Source organism: Eptatretus burgeri, chromosome 9 (genome assembly GCF_056783735.1).
Source record: "Eptatretus burgeri isolate ZD-2024b chromosome 9, Ebu_testis_v1, whole genome shotgun sequence".
NCBI lineage: Eukaryota > Metazoa > Chordata > Myxini > Myxiniformes > Myxinidae > Eptatretus > Eptatretus burgeri.
This window is the reverse complement of record NC_140969.1, coordinates 92,068,358-92,092,427: the sequence shown is the minus strand read 5'-3', so window position 1 is coordinate 92,092,427 and position 24,070 is coordinate 92,068,358. Positions and strand designations below refer to the sequence as shown.

General features: G+C 45.0%; 1 protein-coding gene across 3 annotated transcripts in view; it reads left to right on the top strand.

The window, feature by feature from the left end:
* The window catches only part of AAGAB (alpha and gamma adaptin binding protein), a 57,045-nt gene extending 45,486 nt beyond the window's left edge, over positions 1-11,559 (top strand). For all 3 annotated transcript variants that reach the window (XM_085896109.1, XM_085896108.1, XM_085896107.1), the window contains 2 exons: positions 9,104-9,153; positions 9,345-11,559. In XM_085896109.1, the coding sequence (XP_085752235.1) occupies positions 9,104-9,153; positions 9,345-9,419 (125 nt within the window). In that variant the 3' untranslated portion in view covers positions 9,420-11,559. The remainder of the gene's footprint in view (positions 1-9,103; positions 9,154-9,344) is intronic.
* Positions 11,560-24,070: the final 12,511 nt, after the last annotated feature.

Genomic DNA, 24,070 nt, shown 5'->3' with positions numbered 1-24,070 from the left:
ACATGACTAACCATCCCAACAATCCATGACTAAAATTTGTTGTGCATCTGCGTTTGCAGTTTTTCAGACATTCACGATTGCTGTTATATTTTCTTGACATTAGGTTTGTAATTTGTTCTAATAATTATTTTTTCATATGCTTGGTGTTCTGGGAGCTTTCCTAATGCCAACTAGTTGCTGTCGGCTGTGGACATGACTTGCAGACATATATTATGGTGAATTGCCTGTCACGTTATGGCTTGCCTGTATAAATGCAGCACAAATCTCTTTATTAATTTTTTTTGGTTGGCATTGTCGAGGCTCGTATGAGAGCGAGGACACAGAACGTACAAACAAGGGGAGCAGGAGACGAGGGGCGGGAGAGGAAAGGAAAAAAAAGTGTGGAACAGAGACATGAGATCTGTGTAAGGGAGAGGAATAGGGTGGGGTGCACAGTGTAAACGAGATGGGCACAACAGGGACTTTCAGGACCTTTTACACGACGGACTTTCAGGAAGGAAAGCAGGGAATTTAAAGGAGATGGGTTTGGGGTGGATTAGTGGGGGTAGAAAAGATCATGGTTTTGTTTGGGGGAAGATGAGAGATGGTGGTGAACAGCTGTTTTGATGACCTGGAGGGAAGAGTGGGATTGAAGAGAGTGTGGGAGTTTGTTCCAAAGGTGGGGAAAAAAGCGGAATGAAAGACTGAAGGTGAGTGGTGATTCTTGATTTTGGTGGCTTCACCAGAAGGGGGTTGCTGGCAGACCTTGAGCGCCCTGCGGAAATATGGTGTGGGATACATCGCAGACAGAGCGGTAGGAGGGGGGGGGGTGAGACAGGAGAGGAGACTGTAGAAGACAGAGACCTCACTGAATTGCCTGCGGTGAGAGACCCAAACATTCTGCCTCATGCCTCATCGCGGGAGGTACCAATGATCCTAAATGCCTTGGTTTCCACAGCGTGAAGCCGAGAAAGGTGAGAGGTGGGAGCACCAGCCCAGAGGGAAGAGCAGTACTCCATCAGGCTGCGGACGAAAGCTTTTTATGTGGTCAGGAGCTCAGGTGGGCCAAGGAAGGACTTTGCATGATGGAGGATGCCCAGTTGATGACTAGCTTTGGAGACCAGCATGGAAATGTGGCTTTCCCAGGAAATATCATGGCAGATAGTGAGACCCAGAAGCTTGAATGAAAGGATTCTTCAAGAGAATTGTTGAGAAAGTAGTTGGGGAGGGGTCCAGATTGTCTTTTTGGAGAGACATTGTGAGAGTGAAATTTGTCATGATTGAAAGACATGTTCCACGTGTTGGACCAGTTTGTGATTTTATCCAGATCTGTAGAGTGAAGAAGCTGCTGCTTGCCGATCTGAGGGATGACAGATGGTATGGCAGAGGGTGAAGTCATCAGCAAAGAGATAAAGAGGATTTTCCAGAGTTGGAGAGATCATTGATGAAAAACAGAAAAAGAAAAGGGCCAAGAATGCTGTCTTGAGGAACTCCGGCCTTGACAGGAAGAGGGGATGAGAGAACTCCATGAAGGGCCACACATTGACTGTGACTGGAGAGGAAGTCTATGTGCCATGAGTGGAGATGGCCTTGGAAACCATAGGAAGAGAGTTTGATGAGCAGGGCAGGGTGCCAGACCTTATCAAAGGCACGTGATATGTTTAGGGAGATGGCTCTGATCTCATGTCTGGCATTGAGGATCTCCATCCATTGTTGGGAGAGCTGAATCAGCATATCCAGGGTAGAGTGACCTTGTCTGAAACCAAATTGATGATCTGAAATCAAACTATTGGAGAAGAGGAAGAATTTATGTCAGAAGCGATGATGGATTCCATACCCTTGCTGGTGATTGGGAGAAGGCCGATTGGTCTGCAGTTGCAGGGATCTGTTTTTGCACCTTTTTATGCAGAGCGGTAATGTTTGAAGATTTCCAAGCAGATGGCAGATGATGTTGAGCAAATGAGAGGGTGAATAGAACAGAGAGAGGGTGAGCAAGAGCAGAAGAGCAGGCTTTGAGGACACATCGGCTGATGCCGTCTGGACCGGTTGCAGAATCTGAGTCAAGGTTTGACAGCAAGCTCTCCACCTTGTCAGGAGAAAAGGACACAGAGTCCAGGGACAGTTGGGTGCGACTGTGTAAGGTGGGTAGAGAAAGCGATGGGTTTGGGACACAATATTTAGAAGCAAACACAGAGTTTAATCATTCAGCCTTTTCATGTGCAGTGTCAGCTGTGCAGCCATTTGAGGTAAGGGAGGGGATCGAGGGAGAACATACACCAGAATAAGACTTAACTCAACACCACCAGGACTTGGAGGAGGGAGCAGGTTTGAGAGTTCAGACTTGAGATTAGAAGGATGTTTTCTGGCTCTCCTGAGGGTGGACACACACTTGTTCCGAGCTTTGTGGAAGGAACTGAGATTGCCTTCGGTTGGATTAGCTTTCTATGAGGCGAAGGCAAGTTGTTTCAGGACAACTGCCTCACCACAACCTTCAGTGTACCATGGGCGGGAGGAAGGGTAGGACAACTGAAGACGCGATGGGATAAATCCGTGCAAGGGAGAGGGTAAGTTTCGATGAAAGAATTCCAAGGACGAGTTGATGTCGGAGGAAGTTGAGATGGGAGACCAGTCTAGATATTTCATGGCTGCTTGATATCCCTGCCAGTCTGCCTGAGTGAAATGCCAGGCTCGGTGGAGCTGAGGTGGTTCTCTAATAACTGCCAGAGATATCAACTTTGACAAGGACGTGGTCAGATGAACCGATTGGAGAGAAGGAAGAACAGCAGATATTTTCAGGGAAATTTGTCAAAATCAGATCCAGAAGAGATGGAGTACCATTGGTTGAGATCCGGGTAGGGAAGGTGACCGATTGTGTCAGTCCCAATGAGTCACAAGTCTTATGCTGAAGTGACACGACAGGTGAGAGAGGTACCCACACCGAGCCAACTGGCATGATGACATTTGAAGTCACCACATATGAGGAAGAGAGAGTTTGGATGAGAAGATAGAAGTAGGTCCATGTTTTCAGAGAGTGAGATGTAAATGGAGTCTTCACTGTTTGGTGGATGGTATAAACATGAGGTGGGAGTGGAGGGGAAGCCGTAGCCAGAGTTATTCCTGGTGATGTGGGGGAGAGAGGGCAGTGCATGGTGAGTGAGGAATAGTCTTTGATGAGAGCAACTCTGCCACTAGGACGAGGCTTAGGTCTGTCACACCAGAGGAGGGAGTAACCAGGGAGATTACAGGGAGTCAGAGATGTCTTGTAGGAGGAAAGTTTCTGTCAAACAGATTATGTCTGGTTTGTCAGTAGAAACCTGAACGGAAAGATGTCAGGTTTGAGCGAAGGCCCCAGATGTTTGAGGTCCACACTGTTCAGGAAGAGGGAGGGGAGGAGGTTTTGGGTGCAGGGGAGGGGAAGGGGATGGGGAGAGTAGGATGAGGAAGGAGGAGAGGTGGAGGTAAGGAGAGTTGTTGAAAGAGTGTGGGGGATTGCAGAAGAACTAGAGGAGAGGGCAGGATGAGGAGAAAAGGCTCGGTGGTGATGGGTTGAGGTACAGTGGGGAGTAATAGAGGCGGCAGAGGGTAGTTGAAGATTGGAGGAGGTGAAGTGGTGAGATGGAAGAGAGAGGGTGGGGGGAGGAGGCAGCTTTATGGATGTGAGGGGGGGAACTTTGGGAAGAGCGAATAAGGGGGAAGATTGGAGGGAGAAGGGTGAGAGGGCAGAGTTGAGGCAGAAACCTGACAGGAGTTTTTGAGAAAGGTGAGGGGGAAGAGTGTGAAGGTTGCTTTGAGAGGGAGGGGAGATGATGAGAGCAGGCACGGCCAAGATGCAGGAGGGCGATGGGAGAGGTGGGGAGAGGTGAAGGATGAGACTTGGTGGAGGTATGGTGAAGAAGGGAGCGGGCAGGGGGAGGTACAAGATGTGAGGGGTTGGGAAGAGGGTGAGGTGTGCTGAGAGGAAGGAAGCAACATGTTTGTGGTGATGCTGAGTGTACTGATTGAGAGAGTGAGATATCTGTGAGGTTGAAATGGAGCCCACACATGTTAGAATACCACACACTTTGGGACAACAGAGGAGCTGATAATGAAGAGGTGCCAAGAGCGGAGGTAGGATGAGTGGCAAGATGGGAGGGGTAAGGAGAGGGGATAACAGGTGAGGGGTAAGGAGGAGGTAGATTTAAGTAGGTGGGGTGAATTGTTGTTGAATTTGGAAGAAAAAAAAAAAAGGATGGTTGATGCAACACGAACATACATTGCAAATTGGGATTTAAATTTTTTTAAGTCAGAGATGCGATGAACGACATTACGCGAGGGATGCAATAAAGGAGAAGTAAGAGAATGGAGAAAAGAAACGTTGTAACAGTGGGACGTTTTAGACACGGGATGGAGGAAAGGTTGAATTGGAAACAGTATTTTGAAGAAGAAGAGTAGTGAGTTATGATACAATAATGAGAACCACCCGTGTGAAGGAGGAAGTAACATTTTAAGAGACCATTTATTTAAAAAAAAAAAAAATTTTGATAAAGATTATGTAAGATGGGAAAAGTAAAGGTTGAAGAAAAATTGTAAAGGTGCATGGTGAATGTGGGTCAGCAAAAGTAGATGGTAGATCTGCAGAAGGAGGAAGAAGAGTCAGTACAGCAAGTCACGTGGGGTAAAATGTGAGGTAAAAGGTTTTTTTTTTTTGTTGTATTTAAAAATATATATATTTTAAGACATGAAACGGAGGGTAATGTTGAGAGGGATAAGAAGGAGGGTGAAGGGAAAAGTGGAGAAAATAAAAACTGATGGTAATAAGGAGGAAATACAATAAACGTGATCGTGTACACAAACGGGAAGAAGGGTAGGCCTCAAGCTTTAACACAAGACCGAACTAGAAACACACATTAAACAAAGATAACAAAATGACAGTAAAAACGTGACAAAACAACCGGAAAACTTATCTTTGAGAAAGTCGGCAGAAACCCTGAAGAAGAATCACCACCGGCGCTCAAGAACCGGAACCGGAAGTGCAAGTTGGAACATTTCTTTCAGCCCTGTTTTAAATCCTCGTCTGTCTTCGTCATAATTTAAATCGACTCATTCTTTCATTATTTATCACCGACAACCCATCGCTCACCTTAAACATTTGGTCCTCCGGACCGATACCGAATTACTTTCCCAGATTCTTCCTTCCCTGTACTTCCTGCATTCTTCCTTCTTGCATTTCACCCATTTGTGGCTCAAAGCACGACGCTTGGTGCATTTGCGGTGAAACACAGCGCTTCTCACACGCATGTCCGTGGCACGAAGTGCAACGCTTTTCCCACACGTTTCCCACAAGCTGGATAGTAGACCGGCCCCCATCTGATGCGCATCAATGAGAAAGAGGCTCACATGAGAGAGACTGAGAAGGCGAGGTCCTGTGAGGAGGAAGTAGCTCATTGTGTGAAGGAGAGATGAAAAAAGCCATATCCTGCGAAGGAGGAAGAAGATAGAGAGATTAGGAAACAGAGTCACCTCAAAGCTTGTCCTGTGAGCAATAAATATAAGCCCAGAACGCGGCTTGGTGTGTGGAGAGTATGATGCGGAGCTTCAGCAGCTTGAGGGGATGAAACACACCAGAAACAGTGTTCCTGTGAACTTTGCTCTGGAGGAAACGAAGTTGCTTGCTGTTAGCATACCGGGCACTCCAGAGAGGACTTGCCTTCTGGGCCTGGACGCTTTGGAGAGGAATTTGCCTTGTTGTTTCTGCTGCTGTCCAGGGAATATGGAATGGAAAAGCATTTGTGTGTGAGCTACTTGCTGTTGGCATACCGGGGATGCCAGAGGACTTGCCTACTTGTTCTAGATGCCTCAGAATATCAGCTGGACATCCCATTGCCACTCTACTGCCCATCTTCCCCCATCCTTCCCCTCCTCCCCAGTATATTTGAACTGGCACAGCCCCGTTGGGCTGTGTGCGGTGAAGCAAGAGGTCGACCCCATGCTCTGTACTTTTGTTTTCTTAGTTATTGTCTTCTTCTTCTCCCTGGATTGAATGATGGCCATATGTCTTTTGTGTGAATAAGATTGCATAAGAATGTGTGTTAGGGTTAAATGTGCTCTTCTGTACCTTTTGCCCACTACATACTTGCTTCTGAATGATTGCTTCCTTGTGTATGTAAATAAGTAGATTGCTGGTTGTTTTTGCCTCTGCAACCAAGGATGGAGGGAGATTATGTTTTCACCCCTTTCTGTTTGTGTGTTTGTTACTTGCAAAATCTAAGATTTTTCAAGTATATTGGTTAGTCGATTTTGTTATTGGGTCGCTGAAATAGGTGACCCTTATTGTCAGTAATTCTGTCTGTTTGTTTAGATGTTTGTTCGTTTGTCATCAGCATAACTGGTAGTAAACGTGGGCCGATTTTGACCAAACTCGGGTGGTTGGTACATCTTATGACCTCGTGCTTTGGAAATTGTGATGGTTGCTAGGGACGCTTTGGTTCCTTAGCAACAGCCGAAAAACTTTCAAAATCGGTACCATTCACGCGAAATCAATTCCGAAAGCCATTATCCCACGTAGGCTTATCAGGCCCCCCCCCCCCCGAACAAACGGACGCCAACGTTGTCAGACGGAATGAAAACCCGTCATTCTTGTTACAAAAACAGCTAAAATTGATGAAAAAGCGGCCGAAATTGAAACCAACACAGTAATTACGGTCGCAATAGCAGATATAACCGAAACCAACACGTTTATTATACACGCAAGAACGGTCGTGACGGACACAAGAACGGACAATCCCGAAATAGATTGGTGGGGAACGGAAGCAACATCGGTTATTTCCGTCGCGAAACGGCGGAGACCGAAGCGAAAGCGATTCACCGACCAGGTGAGTACCGAAGCGAAAGCGACCAGGTGAGTGCATCGATCCGAATGAAACTTTGCAGGTTCATGGTACTCAATGAGTACTACAACTTTGCCTCAGGACATATTGACCGATATTGCTTAGGTCAGGGGTCAAAAGGCAAAAATCGATAATATGCGAGAGCTGGAGGTGCTTTCGCGCCAAATGCTACTCCTCCTAGGGTTATGGTCGGATGGTCATGAAAATTCACACTAAACGTCTGGAATACATTGTGCACAAATGATCAAGCCGGATTTTCGATTTAGATCTTTGTTCACCCACAGCACCCCCTCGAACTTTGGGGATTTCCGATTTCAAACCGCATTTTCGGTACTTTTCATTAAAATGGATACTGAGTAGTTATCAGTAGATGGAACTGGATGAGATTTGAACTGCATAATCTTAAGGTGGTTCCCTATCCGCTATATGACATCCATTTTGCTCTATATCTTATAGTTTCCATGCTCGGCGACCCATCGCCGCCTCCCGGCTTGTTTTGTCTGTTTGTCTGTCTGTTTGTCACCTGCAGGTCACAATTTTAAACCGATGTTCACGAAACTTCATGACATGGTAGAGTTTGTCATAAGGAAGAAGCCTATTATTTTTGAGGTCAAAAGGTCAACATAGGCCAAAGGTCAACAACTACGATGATATTTCTAAAATCCTCAATTTAAATCCGATTGACTTGAAATTTGAAGAGGACTTGTATCAAGTCACTGAATTCAACCACCAATTATTTTTGAGGTAAACATGGACCAAAAGGTAAATATAGGCCAAAGGTCAACAACTTAGGTGAGATTTCTAAAATCCTCAATTTTTATCCCATTGACTTGAAATTTGAAGAGGATTTATCTCTCAGGTCAATTAATTCAACCAACCAATTTTTTTTGAGGTCAACATTGAACAAAAGGCCAACATAGGCAAAAGGTCAACAGCTTCAGTGCTATTTCTAAAATCCTCAATTTTCATCCGATTGACTTGAAATTTGAAGAGGATTTGCATATCGGGTCAATGAATTGAACCACCAATTATTTTGGAGATCCATATCGGCCAAAAGGACAACATAGGCCGAAATTCTAAAATTGTCAATTTTATCCGATTCACTTGAAATTTGAAGAGGAGTTGCATATTTGCTCATTGAAGTCAACCACCAATTATTTTTGAAGTCAAATTTGTTTTATAGATTTTGCAAGTATCGTGCTCTGCATGATGTCTTCTTGTTTGCTTGTTTGTTTGTTTGTGTTTGTCTTTCTGTGTGCAGAATATCTCAAAAAGTTGTGGACGGATCTGCATGAAATTTTGTATACAGGTTCGGTGTGCGACGAGGATGATCTGATTAGATTTTGGTAAAGATCCGGATCAGGATCAAGTTACTCAAAACTTTTAAGTGATTCTTCACCATTGAGAGATTGGGCCAAAAACGATATATAGCACGATATCTCAAAAAGTTGTGGACAGATTGGATGAAACTTGGTGGAGATGTTGGGTGTGTGACAAGGAAGAATTGGTTTGATTTTGGTGAATATCTGAAACCAGATCCAGGTGTAAGTTTTTTTTAATTGTTAAAGTGATTCTTCACCATTGAGAGATGGGGCCAAAAACGATGTATCGCATGACATTTCAAAAAAATATTGGGCCTGATATGTTCTCCTGGATCAGGAATTGCGTGGCCGATGGATGCACTCTCCCGAGTGCCCTTCTAGTTTCAAATCTGTCTCGGTTGTCCTTTTCTTCATTGGTCCAACACATTGTACAAGTATAGTTAGACAGGAAGTTGTACCCCACGTAATTTGCTCTCATTAACCATCGTACACTCACTGTATCGCTCAGCAGTAAGCCACGTGTGCGCTGAGGGCGTGAAACTCATTTAATTTAGTCACCTCCTCAAGTAAATGGAGTTCGATGGATAACCCCGTTACAGTTGATGAGGTTAATTGACATTCGTGGTTACTAAGCAACTCGCCGAACTGCGAAGTTATCTGCGGCTGGTGACCTCAAGACCGGGTGTTCGGAAGGAACCCGAGGGCTTCCCCTTATAGCGAACCCCGGGCTATAACGATGTTTTAAACACCTGCTTAATAGTTTCTTAGGAATTCTCTGTTTCCAGCTATGTCTGCTCATGCTTCCTCTTTGCCATTTCCCTCCTACCAACCTCGTTATGCACTGTCATCGAATACCAAGTGCTTGCATATTTGGAGGGTCATTGTGTGATTGAGCTGTAATAACGGGAAAATATATTGAATGCTGTCTGCTTGCAGACAGAGCCGCCTTCCTGCCCCGTGAAGATCGTAAAGCACATGCTGAGAAGGTATGGTTCTTTTTCATCCTTTATTGTCGTATTCACATCAAATCTAACTCGCCCAACCCCTTTCATCGTCTTTGCACCAACGGCACGATTGTAGCCTCATTGGATGAACTCTATTTTTCTTGACTCGTATTTCTTTGCATTTCCTGCTCATCACATCAAACATATTCCCACTCTCGTTTGTTGCTTCCCAGGTGGCAAAAGCATTCTGGGTCGCCATTGGTGGTGAGGAAGATGAGATTGCTGGCCTTTCATCTGAAGAGGATTGAATTTTGTGAGAGGAGAGATTAAGGGTGCAAAAGAGGGCTGAGCAATATATTGTAAACTAAGGAATGGATATGGGTTTTGTGAACATCGTGGATCATGATGGTATAGTGTATAGATGGTGAAGTTTAAGGGAGATGTTTTTTTGTTGTCTTTGTTTTCAAACAAACAGGTTATTACCTCAGTCCCGAGAAGAAGATAATCTGGAGTTAGTGTTCTGTATTTTCTTCCGTTAGGTTGTAACACCCACTTCACCTTTACTACAAAAAAGGCTTCCTTCAACTTGATTTTCAGGGCTCGATCGATAAACAATGCTCTTATCCAGGATTATTAAACTTTGAGTTTGGGAATTACGTGGCTTGAGTGGTGTATCGACCTTGTGCAGATTATGTTCGGTCACGTGACTTTGTGGGTGCTGCAACATTGGCGAACAAGCTGGCCTGTCTTTTGTTGATAATCGGAGTGAAACCATTCAATATCTACCTCTGCCACTGAAGGTGGATGGAGGTTGTGTATTCACCCGTGTTTGTTTGTCTTTCTGTTTGTGAGCAGGATATATCAAAAAAGATATGGACGATTTGGATGAAACTTGATGGACAGTTTGGGGGTGTGATGAGGACAAATTGATTAAATTTTGTGACGATCCGGATCCTAGGATTTTTCAAATGATTCTTCACCTTTGAGAGATGGGGCCAAAAACGATGTGTAGCACAATATCTCAAAAAGTTATGGACGGATTCAGACAAAACTTGGTAGATTAGTTGGGTCGGTGACGAGAAGAAGCCAATTGGATTTTGGTTCAGGTCCGGATCCAGATTCGGCTCATCGGTGCGATACAAAATTGTAAACTGTTCAGCCTAGCGGAGGTACAGTTTGCGCTCGACCGAGTGACGTTCTTGTGTCGGTTGTTACGACCTGCTGTGTACGGCAATGTGATGCTCAAATCGATCTGAAAACCTTAGTGTATCTTTCTATCAGTTTCCTGCCATTTCAGAAAGGAGAGGCAGGTAGGTGTATGACAGTGGTGAAGAGAGAGGAAACTGGAGATTGAGTTTGCATTTGTATTTGTGCAGTCATGACTTCACTTCAGTACAGGCCTAAGCTTGTAGATATACATATTCTTGTGCATCTTTTGAGGTGAATTAATTCACTGGAGACATTAAATACATGCACTGTAAATTAAATATTTATTCCTTTACCTTCTGCCATCGGTGGTGAATTTATTAATTGAAACTGTATATTGACACCTTGAAATTTGATTATTTACTGAAACCCATGTAAACCAGGATAAGTTGGTTGTTTGTGGTCTTGATCATAAATGTGGCATTTAGTATTGAAATCGTGGGTCTAAATTGTCCATTAGCATAAAAAAAATTAATAAGATGTCACCTAACGTCACTTTGGGGGCAGTTTGCTCTACAAGTGCGTTTCCAGTTGGTACCAGACTCCACTGGCAGATTTCCTTTGGCCTGAACGGCTTTCCGCAGTGCCTTGGGCAGACTAGAGTATTGCAAAGTGGCCAAATCCACCCACTGGTGTCCTCCACCCACATCACAGTGCATACAATTACCAAAAGATATGGAAAGGCTTCAATGAGGCTCAGCTTCGAAGCATTTTTATGATTACATGAACTTTTAAAATCCTCTTTTAATTGACATTATTGAACACCAAAACCTTTACACCTACCTTAAGGTTAATTATGTGTTGTTTAAATAATTCTTACATGATATTGCAATTGCTACATTAGGAACAAAGTCGACTCGCATGCTTGTACTGCTTAGAAATGGTACTTTAAATGGTGGTGGTCAACTGGTCATAAATCTGAGGTTAAGCTGGCATTCTTGATTGGTGCTTTCTGTATCATTAGCATGGTTATTATGCACAAGCAAATGCCCTGCTGTTCTGTGGTGAATACTCTCCAAGTTTGGAAACATACAATCTTGTAATTGCCATTATTTTGCATGGTTTTACTTCACTAGAATGCCTTCGATGCCACTAAGATTGCGAATTCTTGTCACTTGTGGTTCCTTCTGGTCCTTTTCATTGATTGTATATGCATGGTGTGTTTCATTGAGGAGATGCATCCTTTTTCTTCCCCATTGTACTGCTGGCCAAAAACAAAGATAAAGCTATAAGGATATGGGCTTTCTCGAGGGACCCTGGTGGGTTCCTGGAGTCATGTGTTTACTTGATCTAATCTTATTTTGATATTAAATCTGGACCTTAGATACTAATTGGTTATATTGTTGAAGATTCGGCGGCATTTAACAGCACCGCCGGCTAGTTCGGCACAGGTCTCGGGTCACATGCCTCAGATCACGATACCAACGTACACCTGAGCTGCACCAGTTGGGGAAATAGACCCCGGCTACAGACTGGGTTTGTCAGAGACCGAGCGAAGTCTGCCAGTCCGTAGCCCGTTTTGGTTTTAAATACAAATCGAGCGGATTGTTCCTCAGCGCGGCACGAATAAATTCAAGGGGGCAAATTTCGTACAACTCAGCCAGATTTATTGGGGGAACACGACACAAGCAAAGCATTCACGACAATGTGATAATTAATCTATAACCCGCTCTTAACTAGGGATCTACGGATACGGGTTTCGAAGGGAGCCCTGGCGAAATAAGCCTTAGGCCTGGACAACATGCAGACAAGACGCGGAGTACTTGGGGGTGCCTCATGGACGAGAAGAAATGTTTGTGAGGCACAAATACGGCTCGTGACAAGCCAATGTCGTCGGATTCGAGCACGCAGTGTGGCAAGATGGCACTCGTACTCCTATCAGCACCGCTCGCGCACCAGCCTCGGCGCATCCAGCCACTGTAAGGTCGACGGCACAGGAGAGGAAGATCTATGGTGTGTTCCAGTATGCGAATCCAGGCCAAGAAGGAGCAGCTCGTCGAGTTACTCCTCATGAAGCAGATCCCAGACTCTCACAGCAACCAGTTCCTCTCGCCTTTCGGGGCGGGCTTCTGGGGACCACCTCCGGGGGCCCGTGATTGGTCCATCACTCGAGACTGCAGCGGCCCTCCGCCAATGGGCTGCCGACACGTCTCGCTGACTTGACTGTCAGGGTGCTGGTTAGGAGGGGGGAAGGAAGAAGAAGACGGCGCCTCTCGGTACACCACCACCGTATGAACACTGGACAGCCTGCTACACCTCCCGACACACATGTAACGTCCAATTACCGAACAACCTGGCTAAACATGCATTTAAGGGGGGGTCTGGGCTAATCCTATATTTAATAACCCACTCAGGGCCCATTTCCGCAACAATATTACTGTCTCAAAGTTTATACTCACCAGATGAGTTGATCGAGTAGTGACATACAGTACTGTGCAAAAGTTTAGGTTATTCCAATGATATTCATACTTTTGGGGTAGATTCATCAAATTATCAGTGATGAGTCATCTGTGCTTATGATTGCAAATTGACAGGCTTTATAAATATGCATGAAACAAACTTCTTGGTGAAGTGGCATGGCACTCGTAGAGCACATAGTCTCACCTCGCGCGTTCATTCTGAACAAAAATACCATCGCTAACTGAACACGTGACTATTATGGCCCAAATACCTGCATCATCCATGCACCCTATTATGTCACATATTATATTAGCATGGGTTATGAACGTCATTAAATTGAATTCTTCACTCACATCGGATCATAGAACAGATATGAAGTTTCAGATTTTTCGGATAAGTGTTTCAATACAACCAATTGTGGCTGGAATACTACTCCGATGATGTCATCATTATCACCCTATTTACGCCATGGGGAGATGATGACATGCCAAGTTTCAATTTTTTTCATTGAGCGGCTTCGGAGAAAATGTCTAAAATTTTCCTTTAATCCAATATGGCTGCCATACCATGTGATGACCTATGACAGAGTTCACAATAAAATGTTCTCAAGGGGGAATCCCACCTATGTTTAAAGTTTTGCATCGATCAGACAAGTGGATGCAGAGAAAACCATTTTTAACGTGAAGACATAGACATACATTGCAATATTCTCAATAACAAGAACAGAGACTAATACAAGAACAGTGTAATTTTATAATATCAGTCAATACTTTGTGTGTCTGCCCTTTGCCTTCTTGAGTGCCATCACTCTTTTACCCAGGTTTCCTGTATATCACTGAAGCACTCTTACAGGAGGAGGAGATTGGGATCATACACTCTGCAGAGCGTTGGTGCTGCTTAAGCAGTCTCCTTGGCTATTGGGCACAATCCTGGACGGGTCGCCACTCCGACACAGTATACCAGCAAGCTGGCACTCATTGTGCCGACTTCGGAAGGATGACAGGCTGAGTTAACCCCACCTGGTATTAATTCAACAGCTAAGCGGAATTTGAACTCGGGACCCTAGGATCCAAAACACCCTAACCATTAAGCCAACACCAGGCATACTCTTCTAGGAACATTGTGTCAAATATCCTGGAGTACATTCCACAGTTCTGTAAGGTTAGTTGGGTTCCTCTTGTTCTTCTCTGTTTCCAGGTAATCCCCTATGGTCTCAATGGGACTCATGTCTGGACTCTGGTTAGCCATTCTACCACTTGGAGTACACCAGCTATAACCTTGTTCTCCAAATAAAATAGTTTTACTATATTAGAAGTGTGTTTTTGATCATTAGCTTTCTGGAAAACCAATCCTCTTCCGATTAAACGACTTCTACCAGGAACTGCATCGTGCTGCAGCATCTGCTTCCACTTCTGTTTTGTTCGCATCCCATTGAAGCTTTCCTCCACCAAAAGCTGAGATACAACCCCAGCCACAGAGCCTCTCCTGTGTTTCACAGTAGGCTGCAAACATTGCACGTCATAATGTTCTCCAGGTCTGGCGTACGAACTGACGTCTCTTTGATCCAAAAAGTCAAAAATCTGATTCATCAGACCACATTACCTGATTACATTGTTGAGTTGCTCAATCCTGGTGTTGCCTGTACAAATTCCTTTCTTTTCACATTATTCTGTGGTCTCAGTAGTGGTTTCTTTTCTGCAACTCTGCCATGGAGACCTGCTGCAATCAGCCTTCTGTGCAAAGTGCTAGATGAGATGTTAATGTTCAGGCCTGCTCTCATTTCATTTGTCAACTGCTGACTTGATTTTCTTCTATCATGTAAGCTGAGTAACTTCAAGTCCTTGTCTTGCCTTGGGAAGGTTATTATGGGTCTTTCTGGCCTTTTTCTTGTCTTGTACTGACCGAACCAGTTTATTTCAGGCATTTGAAAAGAGTACCTCACACCATAATGGGACATCTTCAGCTTTTCTGCTTTTTCCTTTGTAGCACGTCCTTCTCTCAGAGGTTGGATCTTCACACACTGTTCTGTTGAAAGTTGCTTCCTTGGCGCCATTCTGAACCCACTTATCGACTTTCAAGCAAGTGAACAAGCTGATGAAAACTAATTTGTAACTTTTATTGTGGTTTCTTGTAATTCACATTCATGTAACTGGTGTTGATCACTTCAATAATATATTATTATTTACTATACAAAAATCCATAAACTGTTTCTTTGTGGTAAGTGGATATTACTAGGACATGATAATATAATATGTATAGCAAAAATAAAAAAAATTTCAGTCTCCTAATTTATTTTAAATACATGTTTACTTGAAAGTAACTGTGAAATTAAATTAACTTTCACAGAAATTTTAATTATTGTCTTCCTCTATTGCCCATGGTGAACTTCCTACAAATGTTTAATGGGGAATATCAGCACAAAAGTGAAAATAACCCAAACTTTTACACAGTACTTTATATCTGGATAGCTTATGTCCCTCAGTTATTACCTTTGCCGCTGAAGGTGGATGGAGGTTATGTTTTCACCCCTGTTTGTTTGCTTGTGAAAAAATATCTCAAAAAGTGTTGGACAGATTCAGATGAAACTTGGTGGGCAGGTTGGGTATAATGAGGAAGAATTGATTTGATTTTGTTGAAGATCCGGATCCGAAAATTTTAAGTGATTCTTCACCATTGAATGATGGAGTTAAAACAATATTTCATGATATTTCAAAAAAATTACGGACGGATTTGGACTAAACTTGGTGGATGAGCTGGTTAGGTGACCAGAACAAGCCGATTAAATTTTAGTTCAGGTCCGAATCCAGATCCAGCCTCTCACTGGGATACAAACCTTAAAGTAATCAGCCTGGTGGAGGTATACGCTTTACCGAGTGCCCTTCTCGTTTGACCATGCAGTTCATTTCTTCAACTCTAAAAGGCAAATAACATATGGATCTTCCCCTTTGCAAGACATATTTTCTTGGCAACAGAATGAAACATTTGAGCTTGCTTTGTTTGACAGGGCAATTGAGCCCAATTCAGACATTTTCATTCTCCAACGATAATGATAGCTTGATCGTCAGTGCCAGCTTGATTGCCAATAACAATATGGCAACGTCCATAAAGGTCATGTGATCTCATTGCTTAGTTGTACAAGGTCCATTGACACACCAAGCCTTCCCAAGGCAAACTTGGCCCAGTAGAGAGTGGGAGGGTGAGCGATTGAGATCTCACCTGGAGAAAACTATTTGGAGAGCATCTCGTCCATTTCTTAATGGTGTAGTTTAGAAAATTATTTCCTTTGTGATAATGATCCCTACACTTGGATTGCTTTCCATTTGCTTTCTTCATGCCTGAGAATGAAATAAAATTTTCTGCTGTTTATCATTGCAACAGCACAGCAGTAAAACATTGCTGTATTATAAAAGTGACAGTCAGCTCCATGGGGTTACATTAATATGTACCTAAATTTCTCGTGCATTTTTAGTGAAACACGGTGCGTGACTTTTGTCGTGATGATGCAATCTTAGGTGATCATTCATTGCAGGTTTGATTATGAAGCTGAGCATTGGTTATCGTTATCAGGAAAATGTTATATAATCGCTGTCTATTTTTTATTTTTTTTGTCCTAATCGCAATTGAGTTGAAGGCACGTTCTTGAAAGATTCCAGTTTGCAACATCGGTTTTTGAATTTCGGGAAGACAAAAATCTCATTTACCAAGGCAATCAATTGCTTGGCCATCTTCAGAGCTTATTACACACTTGGTATTCTATACATGTTCTCTCAGTGCAGAATGATAATCTTTTTCTCACTCATATCTACCTGGCTTTCCTTTTTGGGGTGCATCTATTTAATATGTATGCATGGGGTAAAGGGGAGGGATGTGCTGAATTGAGAAAAATGGAGTTGTTGGTGAGAGTAGGTAAAGACGTTTAGTAGGAGGTAGGAGTAAGAAGAGGAAAGGTAAGGGATATGGATGGAATATTTGAACATCATGGGCTCAAAAACCTTGCCATTATTGCTTGTGGACTAAACTAGTGGCCCCTTATTGTTTTGCTGATTCATTAAAGTCAGCACAGGCTCGTGGAGAGGGTGACCAGAGGCTGCTCCTCAACCTCTGGTCTCGGAGGATAAGAGAAATGAAGTGGACGCAACGGCAGTCATCAGATATTCAAACAGCATTGCTGCAGACAAGCAAGTTGCGTGGGATTCTAATCGGGGTATGGATGGAGCTTGCAAAATGCAAATGGCATCTTCTGTCATCGAGCCGGCAACCTGGGAGCACCAATTCACATTTATTGCCACATGTGATGCAATTTAAATGCTTTAATGATGGCGAGGTGCTCCATTTGAAACTGTTCGATGTAGCTTTTTGATGCCTAGGTTCCGTCATAAAAAGTTGTGTTGGTGTCAAAACCAGTGACCAATTGCAAGTTAATAGTATAGTAGGACACAATCATCAAAGGTTCAAGAGTTTCAAACTTCCTCTCTCGCTCTCTCCTTCCGTCTCAAAACAAATACTATATTGTGCATTGCAGAAAGGGAATAAAGGCAGTGCTTTATCTTGTATAAATTTAACCTCAAGTGGTACTCCACTCGAGTCTCCACGGGCACTCATTAACATGGATGACACGATTTATATTCAAAGTTTTGTCCACCCATGTGCTGGTCCAATGCATGATGCCAAAGTTGTTGTTGTTTGTGCTCAATTGCCATTTTATGTTGTTTTCTCAAGATCTGCTGTCTTGCTTGAGCTTTGAACATGTACGAACGAAGTTCTTTTCAGAGCAAGATTCCAACCTTTTTGGATAAACTGCTATATTTCTGTATCATAATGATAAAGACAGTCATCATTAATGTTATATTCCTAGATGTTATTTGTTTGCTCTTTCTTATGGATATTGTGGTCTTGTCTTCAGTTTTTTTTTTCTTCCACTTTCAGGCATGTTCAGTAACCATTTGGTGAAGGTATCTTTATCAGCTTATAATATGACCAGGGATGGCTAGTTACTGAATGTAAGCAAAGATTGGACTTCAAATTGGCAAGTCATGTGGAGATTAGTTGTCTTTTAAACGATGCACACTGATAGATATTGTTACGAATCTGGAAACCATGTGCACTCAACATTCAGGTCCCAAAGTTAGTTATGCCGGTAAGTACGTGTGTAGTCAGATCCCTTTCCTTCTTGTTTAGTGGGAGGCTCGAAAGCGTGCGTTGTGATGTCTTTAGGTTATTATATCCAACGAGCCATCAAATAAATCATCCCATCTGCATGATCCATCCCCCATCACGATACACTACCCACCCGCTGTCTACAAGCACTCTGACTTGCTAGGGCAGGGTCTTGCAGCCGTTCCTTGCCGCTCCCACCAACGCTCCTTCCACAAACGTTTTAACTCTTGCACCAACGCAACATGGATATTGTTACTCTTCGAGAGCGGAGCCACGTGGAGAATGTGGGGTCTCCGAACAGGGGCCACGGCTCCGCCCCGGTGGGGTGTGGCCGTGGGCCAATGAGGGATGGACAGCGAGATGATTCTCGCCAAGGCCCCTCCCCGTGTGGGAAGAAATATATATCTCGGAGACTCGGAGGATTGGCGCTGGTGGTTTCTGAGAGCAGAGCAGTGCGAGAGCTGTGTGTGTTTCACGAGGAAGGCGGATAAAGATCCCCAAGCACGCTCTGAGAAGAAGTACTGGAGTTCTGGAGTGGTCACGTTCGTCACGGTGGCTGTTCCGGGGAGAGGAGTTCTGTGAACCCCGACCATTCACCACCCGAGCTCCGCCACGAACCACGAGTCCCCCACGACTGGGACCAGGCCGACGACCATTGGCAGGTGCCGCAGCACAGAGTACCCCCTTCCTCAGATGGCCAGGTACCCATCCGGACTCTGACCCCCAGCTTGTCTCTCTCTCTCTCTCTCTCTCTCTCTCTCTCTCTCTCTCTCTCTCTCTCTCTCTCTCTCTCTCTCTCTCTCTCTCTCTCTCTCTCTCTCTCTCTCTCTCTCTCTCTCTCTCTCTCTCTCTCTCTCTCTCTCTCTCTCATCGGCTGGAGGGTCCAATAAGGAACTCTGGGTTTCTTTTCTTTTTGTGTGTGTGACTGCGTGTGGGCCCGTCTATAAGTAAAATTGTTTAAGTGTTTATTTCATCATTGTAAATACTGCATTGCATATTCGCGATAAGTCTGCCCTGTGTCTTTATTTTACTGTAAATAAATTATTAGAAATGTTCCCAGCTCGTTTCCGTCCTTTCTTTATTTGGTCCAGCATGGTATGGGTCTGAGTTCAGACGGGGTTTCATCCCCGATAATCCGTTAATCCTAGCCGGCACGGCTTTGGCAGTTTCCGCTCGGCTGCAACCGAGCCGGAGTTGGTAGTCGCGAGTTGGAACTCTACCGCAGTCGGTAGAGTGACCCGGTTCGAGAAAGACGTGCAGAGGGTGTGAATCCCCGGTAGCCAAGACTGCGTGGTTATTTAGGTATATTGGGATCAAGACGATTAACCCTATGCCACGTGGTCGAGATATTGGCGTTTCACGGTCGATTAATCGACCCGCCGGCTTCGGAGTTATCCGGAGCAATGGCCTACAATTCCGGGGAGTCTGGTGGAGAAGACGCAATTCTCCCCACCTAATGGTCGTTCTTGGCACCGACCCCTGGCCCACAACAATATATTGTTGGTGCAAAATGAAAATAATTGAAAATTTAAAATGATAATTAAAAAAAGAATGTTGAGTTTCTCAAATGAGATTGGTATCTTTGGTGTTTCGGTAAGATTGGCAGTTATGGTGATTAAAATAAGCAAATGTGTTTGGTTACTTGAAGTTGTGTGTTTTTGGTTGACTCATGCCCATTTTACTACACTGTAAGCCAGTTGGAAACTGACACATGTCCATCAATAAAGATCCTCTCATTTACTTTGTTTTGAAGTTGTTGTTTTTTTTTGCTTGTTTTTTTTTCCTTGAAGATCATTTTTCATGTTGAGGATACATTGTGGGATCTTTGACATGTTTAGCCTGAACATTGATCAACACCTGACTGTAAACCATCAGATTGGTGTGTGCCAGGCAGGATGTTCAATCAGCAAGTGTCCCTCGGATGGACGTTAAGCCGGATATTCCTTCTCCAAACATTAGTTGGTGCACCTTGAATAAACCAAAGTGGTTTTTATGAAGGGTAGGTGGGTTATTGCCGGCACTGAACAAATTACAAATTCTTGCCCCCGTTTGGATTGGCCAACCAGTTCGTGAAGTAGTTGAGCCAAAAGTTCTCCCAGCAGGTTTCACAAGGTAGAATCATTAGACTCGTTAAATAAGTAAGTTGAAGATACGGCTAAGTGTCCATCTGATGGAGCAGTGCATACATTGATACACCAGTCTGCCAGCACTGTGTCTATCCCATGGACACCCTGAAAAGGAAGAACCCTATTGATTTTGGGCGTGGTGGGATCCAAGATGGCCGACTGGGGCGGTCCGTCCGGCTGGCTGGCTGGGCGTCAACATTTATAGCTGTGAGTGTGATAACTCATAAACTGTTCGCCATTTCGATTTGAAATTTGGGTCACGCATGTACCACCTGAAAAGGAAGAACTCTATTGATTTTGGGCATAGCCGGATCCATGAGGTCGACTGGGGTGGCCATCCTGAAAAAAAATGTTTTTTGTAATTAATGGAAAACCACACACACACACACACACACACACACACACACACACACACACACACACACACACACACACACACACACACACACACACACACACACACACACACACACACACACACACACACACACACACACACACACACACACACACACACACACACACACACACACACACACACACACACACACACACACACACACACACGCATTTAAAGGCCATTTTCCCCGCTAAAGCAGGGGTTAGCCTTGCGGGCCCCATGACAATCTTCTCCACTTTACCCTGTTTTGTGCATCTCCCCTTCTTAATCCCCTTGCCCACATTTCCTCTTCCACCACATTGAGCCAAGTTTTTCTCGGTCTTCCCCGTCCTCTACTTCTGACTACACTCATTTCCAACACTCCTCTCACCCAGTCACTTTCATCCTTCCTCAACACATGACCCAACCATCTCAACCTGTTTCTCTTCACAACCTCCATCACAGACTCTATTCCCATCATCTTCCGCAAGTCATCATTTGTCTTCCTCTCTCTCAACGATACTCCACACATCCACCGAACCATTCGCATTTCCACCCTTTCCAGCCTTTGTTGCTGCTCCATGTTCAGTACCCATGTCTCACTCCAATAAATCATCGTACTCCTCACACATGTAGCATACACCTTTCCCTTCAGCTTCAACGACACTCCCCTCTTCGTCAGCACGCCACTCAGTTCCCGAAACTTCTTCCATGCACATCTCACTCTAGCAACCGTCGAAGAGTCTGATCCACCTTCTCCATTCAGCATGTCTCCGAGATAGCAAAATGTTTTCACCCCTTCCAGCTTCACACCATCTCCAAGATCCAACTCAACAATTCCTTCATCTGCTGCTCCCTCGATGCACACCTTACCCTTGAATGTAGCTGCCACACTGGTTAATGACCCTCTCACCCCACTACATTTTCGATGAACCCATTCAGCACACATTGTACACTGAATGGAGTTCACTCCAACACCCTTCCTGCACACAGCACACGGCCACTTCCCAGTCCTTTCCACCTCACCACATGCTTTACCACTTGCCATCACCTTCGTCTTTCCGATATTCACCTTCAAACCTTTTGCCTCCATACATTCCTTCCACTTGTTCATCTTCTCCTTCAATCCATCCATACTCTCTGCAATCAACACAAGATCATCTGCATACAGCAGCTCCCACGGTAAACCCTCCTTTACCCTCCGAGCCAGCACCTCCATCACAACTACAAATAGAAGTGGACTTAGTACCGACCCCTGGTGCACTCCTACCCTCACCTCAAACTCACCACTGTTCCCATCCTTCGTCCTTACAGCTGTGCGTGCTCTCTCGTACATGGCCATCACTACTCTGATCAACCATTCCTCCACTCCGAACTTCCTCAATGCCCATGTCATAACTTCACGTGGAACCCTATCAAATGCTTTCTCCGCTTTCTCCGTGGAACCCTATCAAATTAATGGAAAACCGCTTATTTGATTTCAATTATTTTTCAATGGCGGGGGATTCCCCATCTCTGATGGTATATTTTATTTTTCCTTTTCTTCCCCACAAGGGAGCGGTCATGGGCTTGGTTAAAAACACACATCAACCACACAACCCCCCCCCTTTGACAAGACCCCCACCAACAGCTCTCCGTACATATGCACACAATAACCCGTCAATGCTCAATCTACCAAAAAGTCATATCAACATCCCTATACCCCTCTATCTCCATAACTTCCAGGTACCTATCTCGTTCCAATTTAAACTTATCTACTGTTTCTGCTGCCACTACCTTTCCAGGGAGACCATTCCATGCATTAACTACTCTCTGAGTAAAAGACCCCCTGCCTTACTACCGTCTTCACTCTCCTCTTCTTTACTCTCAGGGTATGGCCCCTGGTCCTATTGTTGTGAATTTGGAAGCTTACTGCACACAACAGCCAGGTCCTATAGATCAGCTATATCGGTAAGTATGTGTTTCCAGTTAGGGTCCCGTCCTATGTTTAATGGGTGATTAATTGTACGTGCGCTGTGAGTTATTTTATAGGGAGGATTTTTTACATTTTAAACTTCAACATCAACCACGCCCATCTTCACTTCTTCACCATCGGCCTTTCCCACGTGCATGCGTGTCAAGCAAAGCCGTGGGCGGAGTCCAATGTGCCAGGCAGGGTTTCTTTGGACGTTGGCATCTTGGATTTCGCTCCAAATATGGACATGGCACCCCTCTCAGCCAATCGGAGGGATGCGAGCATGTCTGCCGCCTCTCGGCCAATGGGGAGCCAACGTAACATATTGCTGCTCGACTTCCTGGTTGAGGGGTGGACACATGCGCACCCCTCCCCCCGACCAATCTCGGACGTCTGGAGATCACCCGACACGCCTGTCCAATGAGGAGGGGAGGGACACGAGACGGATCCCTCCCACCTGTCAAGGAAAAGGGATAATTGTGTGGGGGGGAAACCTGCTGAGAGAGTCTTTCTGCCGTGAATCGCCTGCCTGCGAGCCGGAGTCTTCCCGCCGTGAATCGCCTGCCTGCGAGCCTGAGTCTTCCCGCCGTGAATCGCCTGCCTGCGAGCGGGAGTCTTCCCGCCGTGAATCGCCTGCCTGCGAGCCGGAGTCTTCCCGCCGTGAATCGCCTGCCTGCGAGCCGGAGTCTTCCCGCCGTGAATCGCCTGCCTGCGAGCCGGAGTCTTCCCGCCGTGAATCGCCTGCCTGCGAGCCGGAGTCTTCCCGCCGTGAATCGCATGCCTGCGAGCCAGAGGAGAATCGCTTGCCTGCCTGCCTCGTCGCCTGTTTTTGCCGGTGGAGCGTGCCAGCACCCGATGCTACCCTCCGTACCTGGTGCTTGGAGTGGCATCGTGTTGCGGGTTTGAGTCCTGCCGGGCCAGATCGTCGAGAACCGCACGAAGCGGAAAGGTCCAAGCCAGCCTCTTACCTCCAGCTCACCTTCCGTCTGAGGTGGGGGTATCAAAAAAGACCACGGCCACCATTTCTTTTTTTTGGGGGGGGGGGTGTCTGTGTATGGGCCCGTCTTTTAAGTAGAAACGTTTAAGTGCCGTGTGTGTAAATTGCATTCCTTTTATGCGGTTAAGTCTGCCTTCTTGCGTGCTTCCCTGCCCCATTATAAATAAATATCCCTTTTGTTAAATGTTCCAGCTCATTTCTATGTTTCTTTCATTGGCTTGGCACGGTGTGTGTTGAGAAATAGCGAGGCCGTAAATTGTTCATTTGGACTGACAGGCCTCGGTAACTTCCGCTCGGGTTACACACAGTTCGGGCTCAGTAACGGCTCGTTCCGCTCGAGGTCCGTCGAGGGTGTGAATTTCCTTGTAGCTTTGCCACGTGGGTAATTAGGTATATTGAAGTTTGGCAATTGACCCTACCCCACGCGTTCGAATTATTGGCTATTCATGGTCCAGTAAAGGACCCGTGCCTTTCGGACTTATCCGAGGGTCACGACCTAAATTCCAGTGTGTTCGGTGGGAGACGACTCCACTGCTCCCTCTAGCGGTCGTGCTCGCCACCGATACCCGTCCCCGCAACACTATCACTGTCTACTCTGTTAAATAATTCATGTACACTTATTTTACCTCTACCTTTCATTTATCTTAAACATCTCTATCATATCTCCTCGTAACCGCCTCCTTTCCAGTGTATCAAGCCCCGTCTCCTTCAGCCGCTCCTCAGAGCTGAAGTGTTGCCTT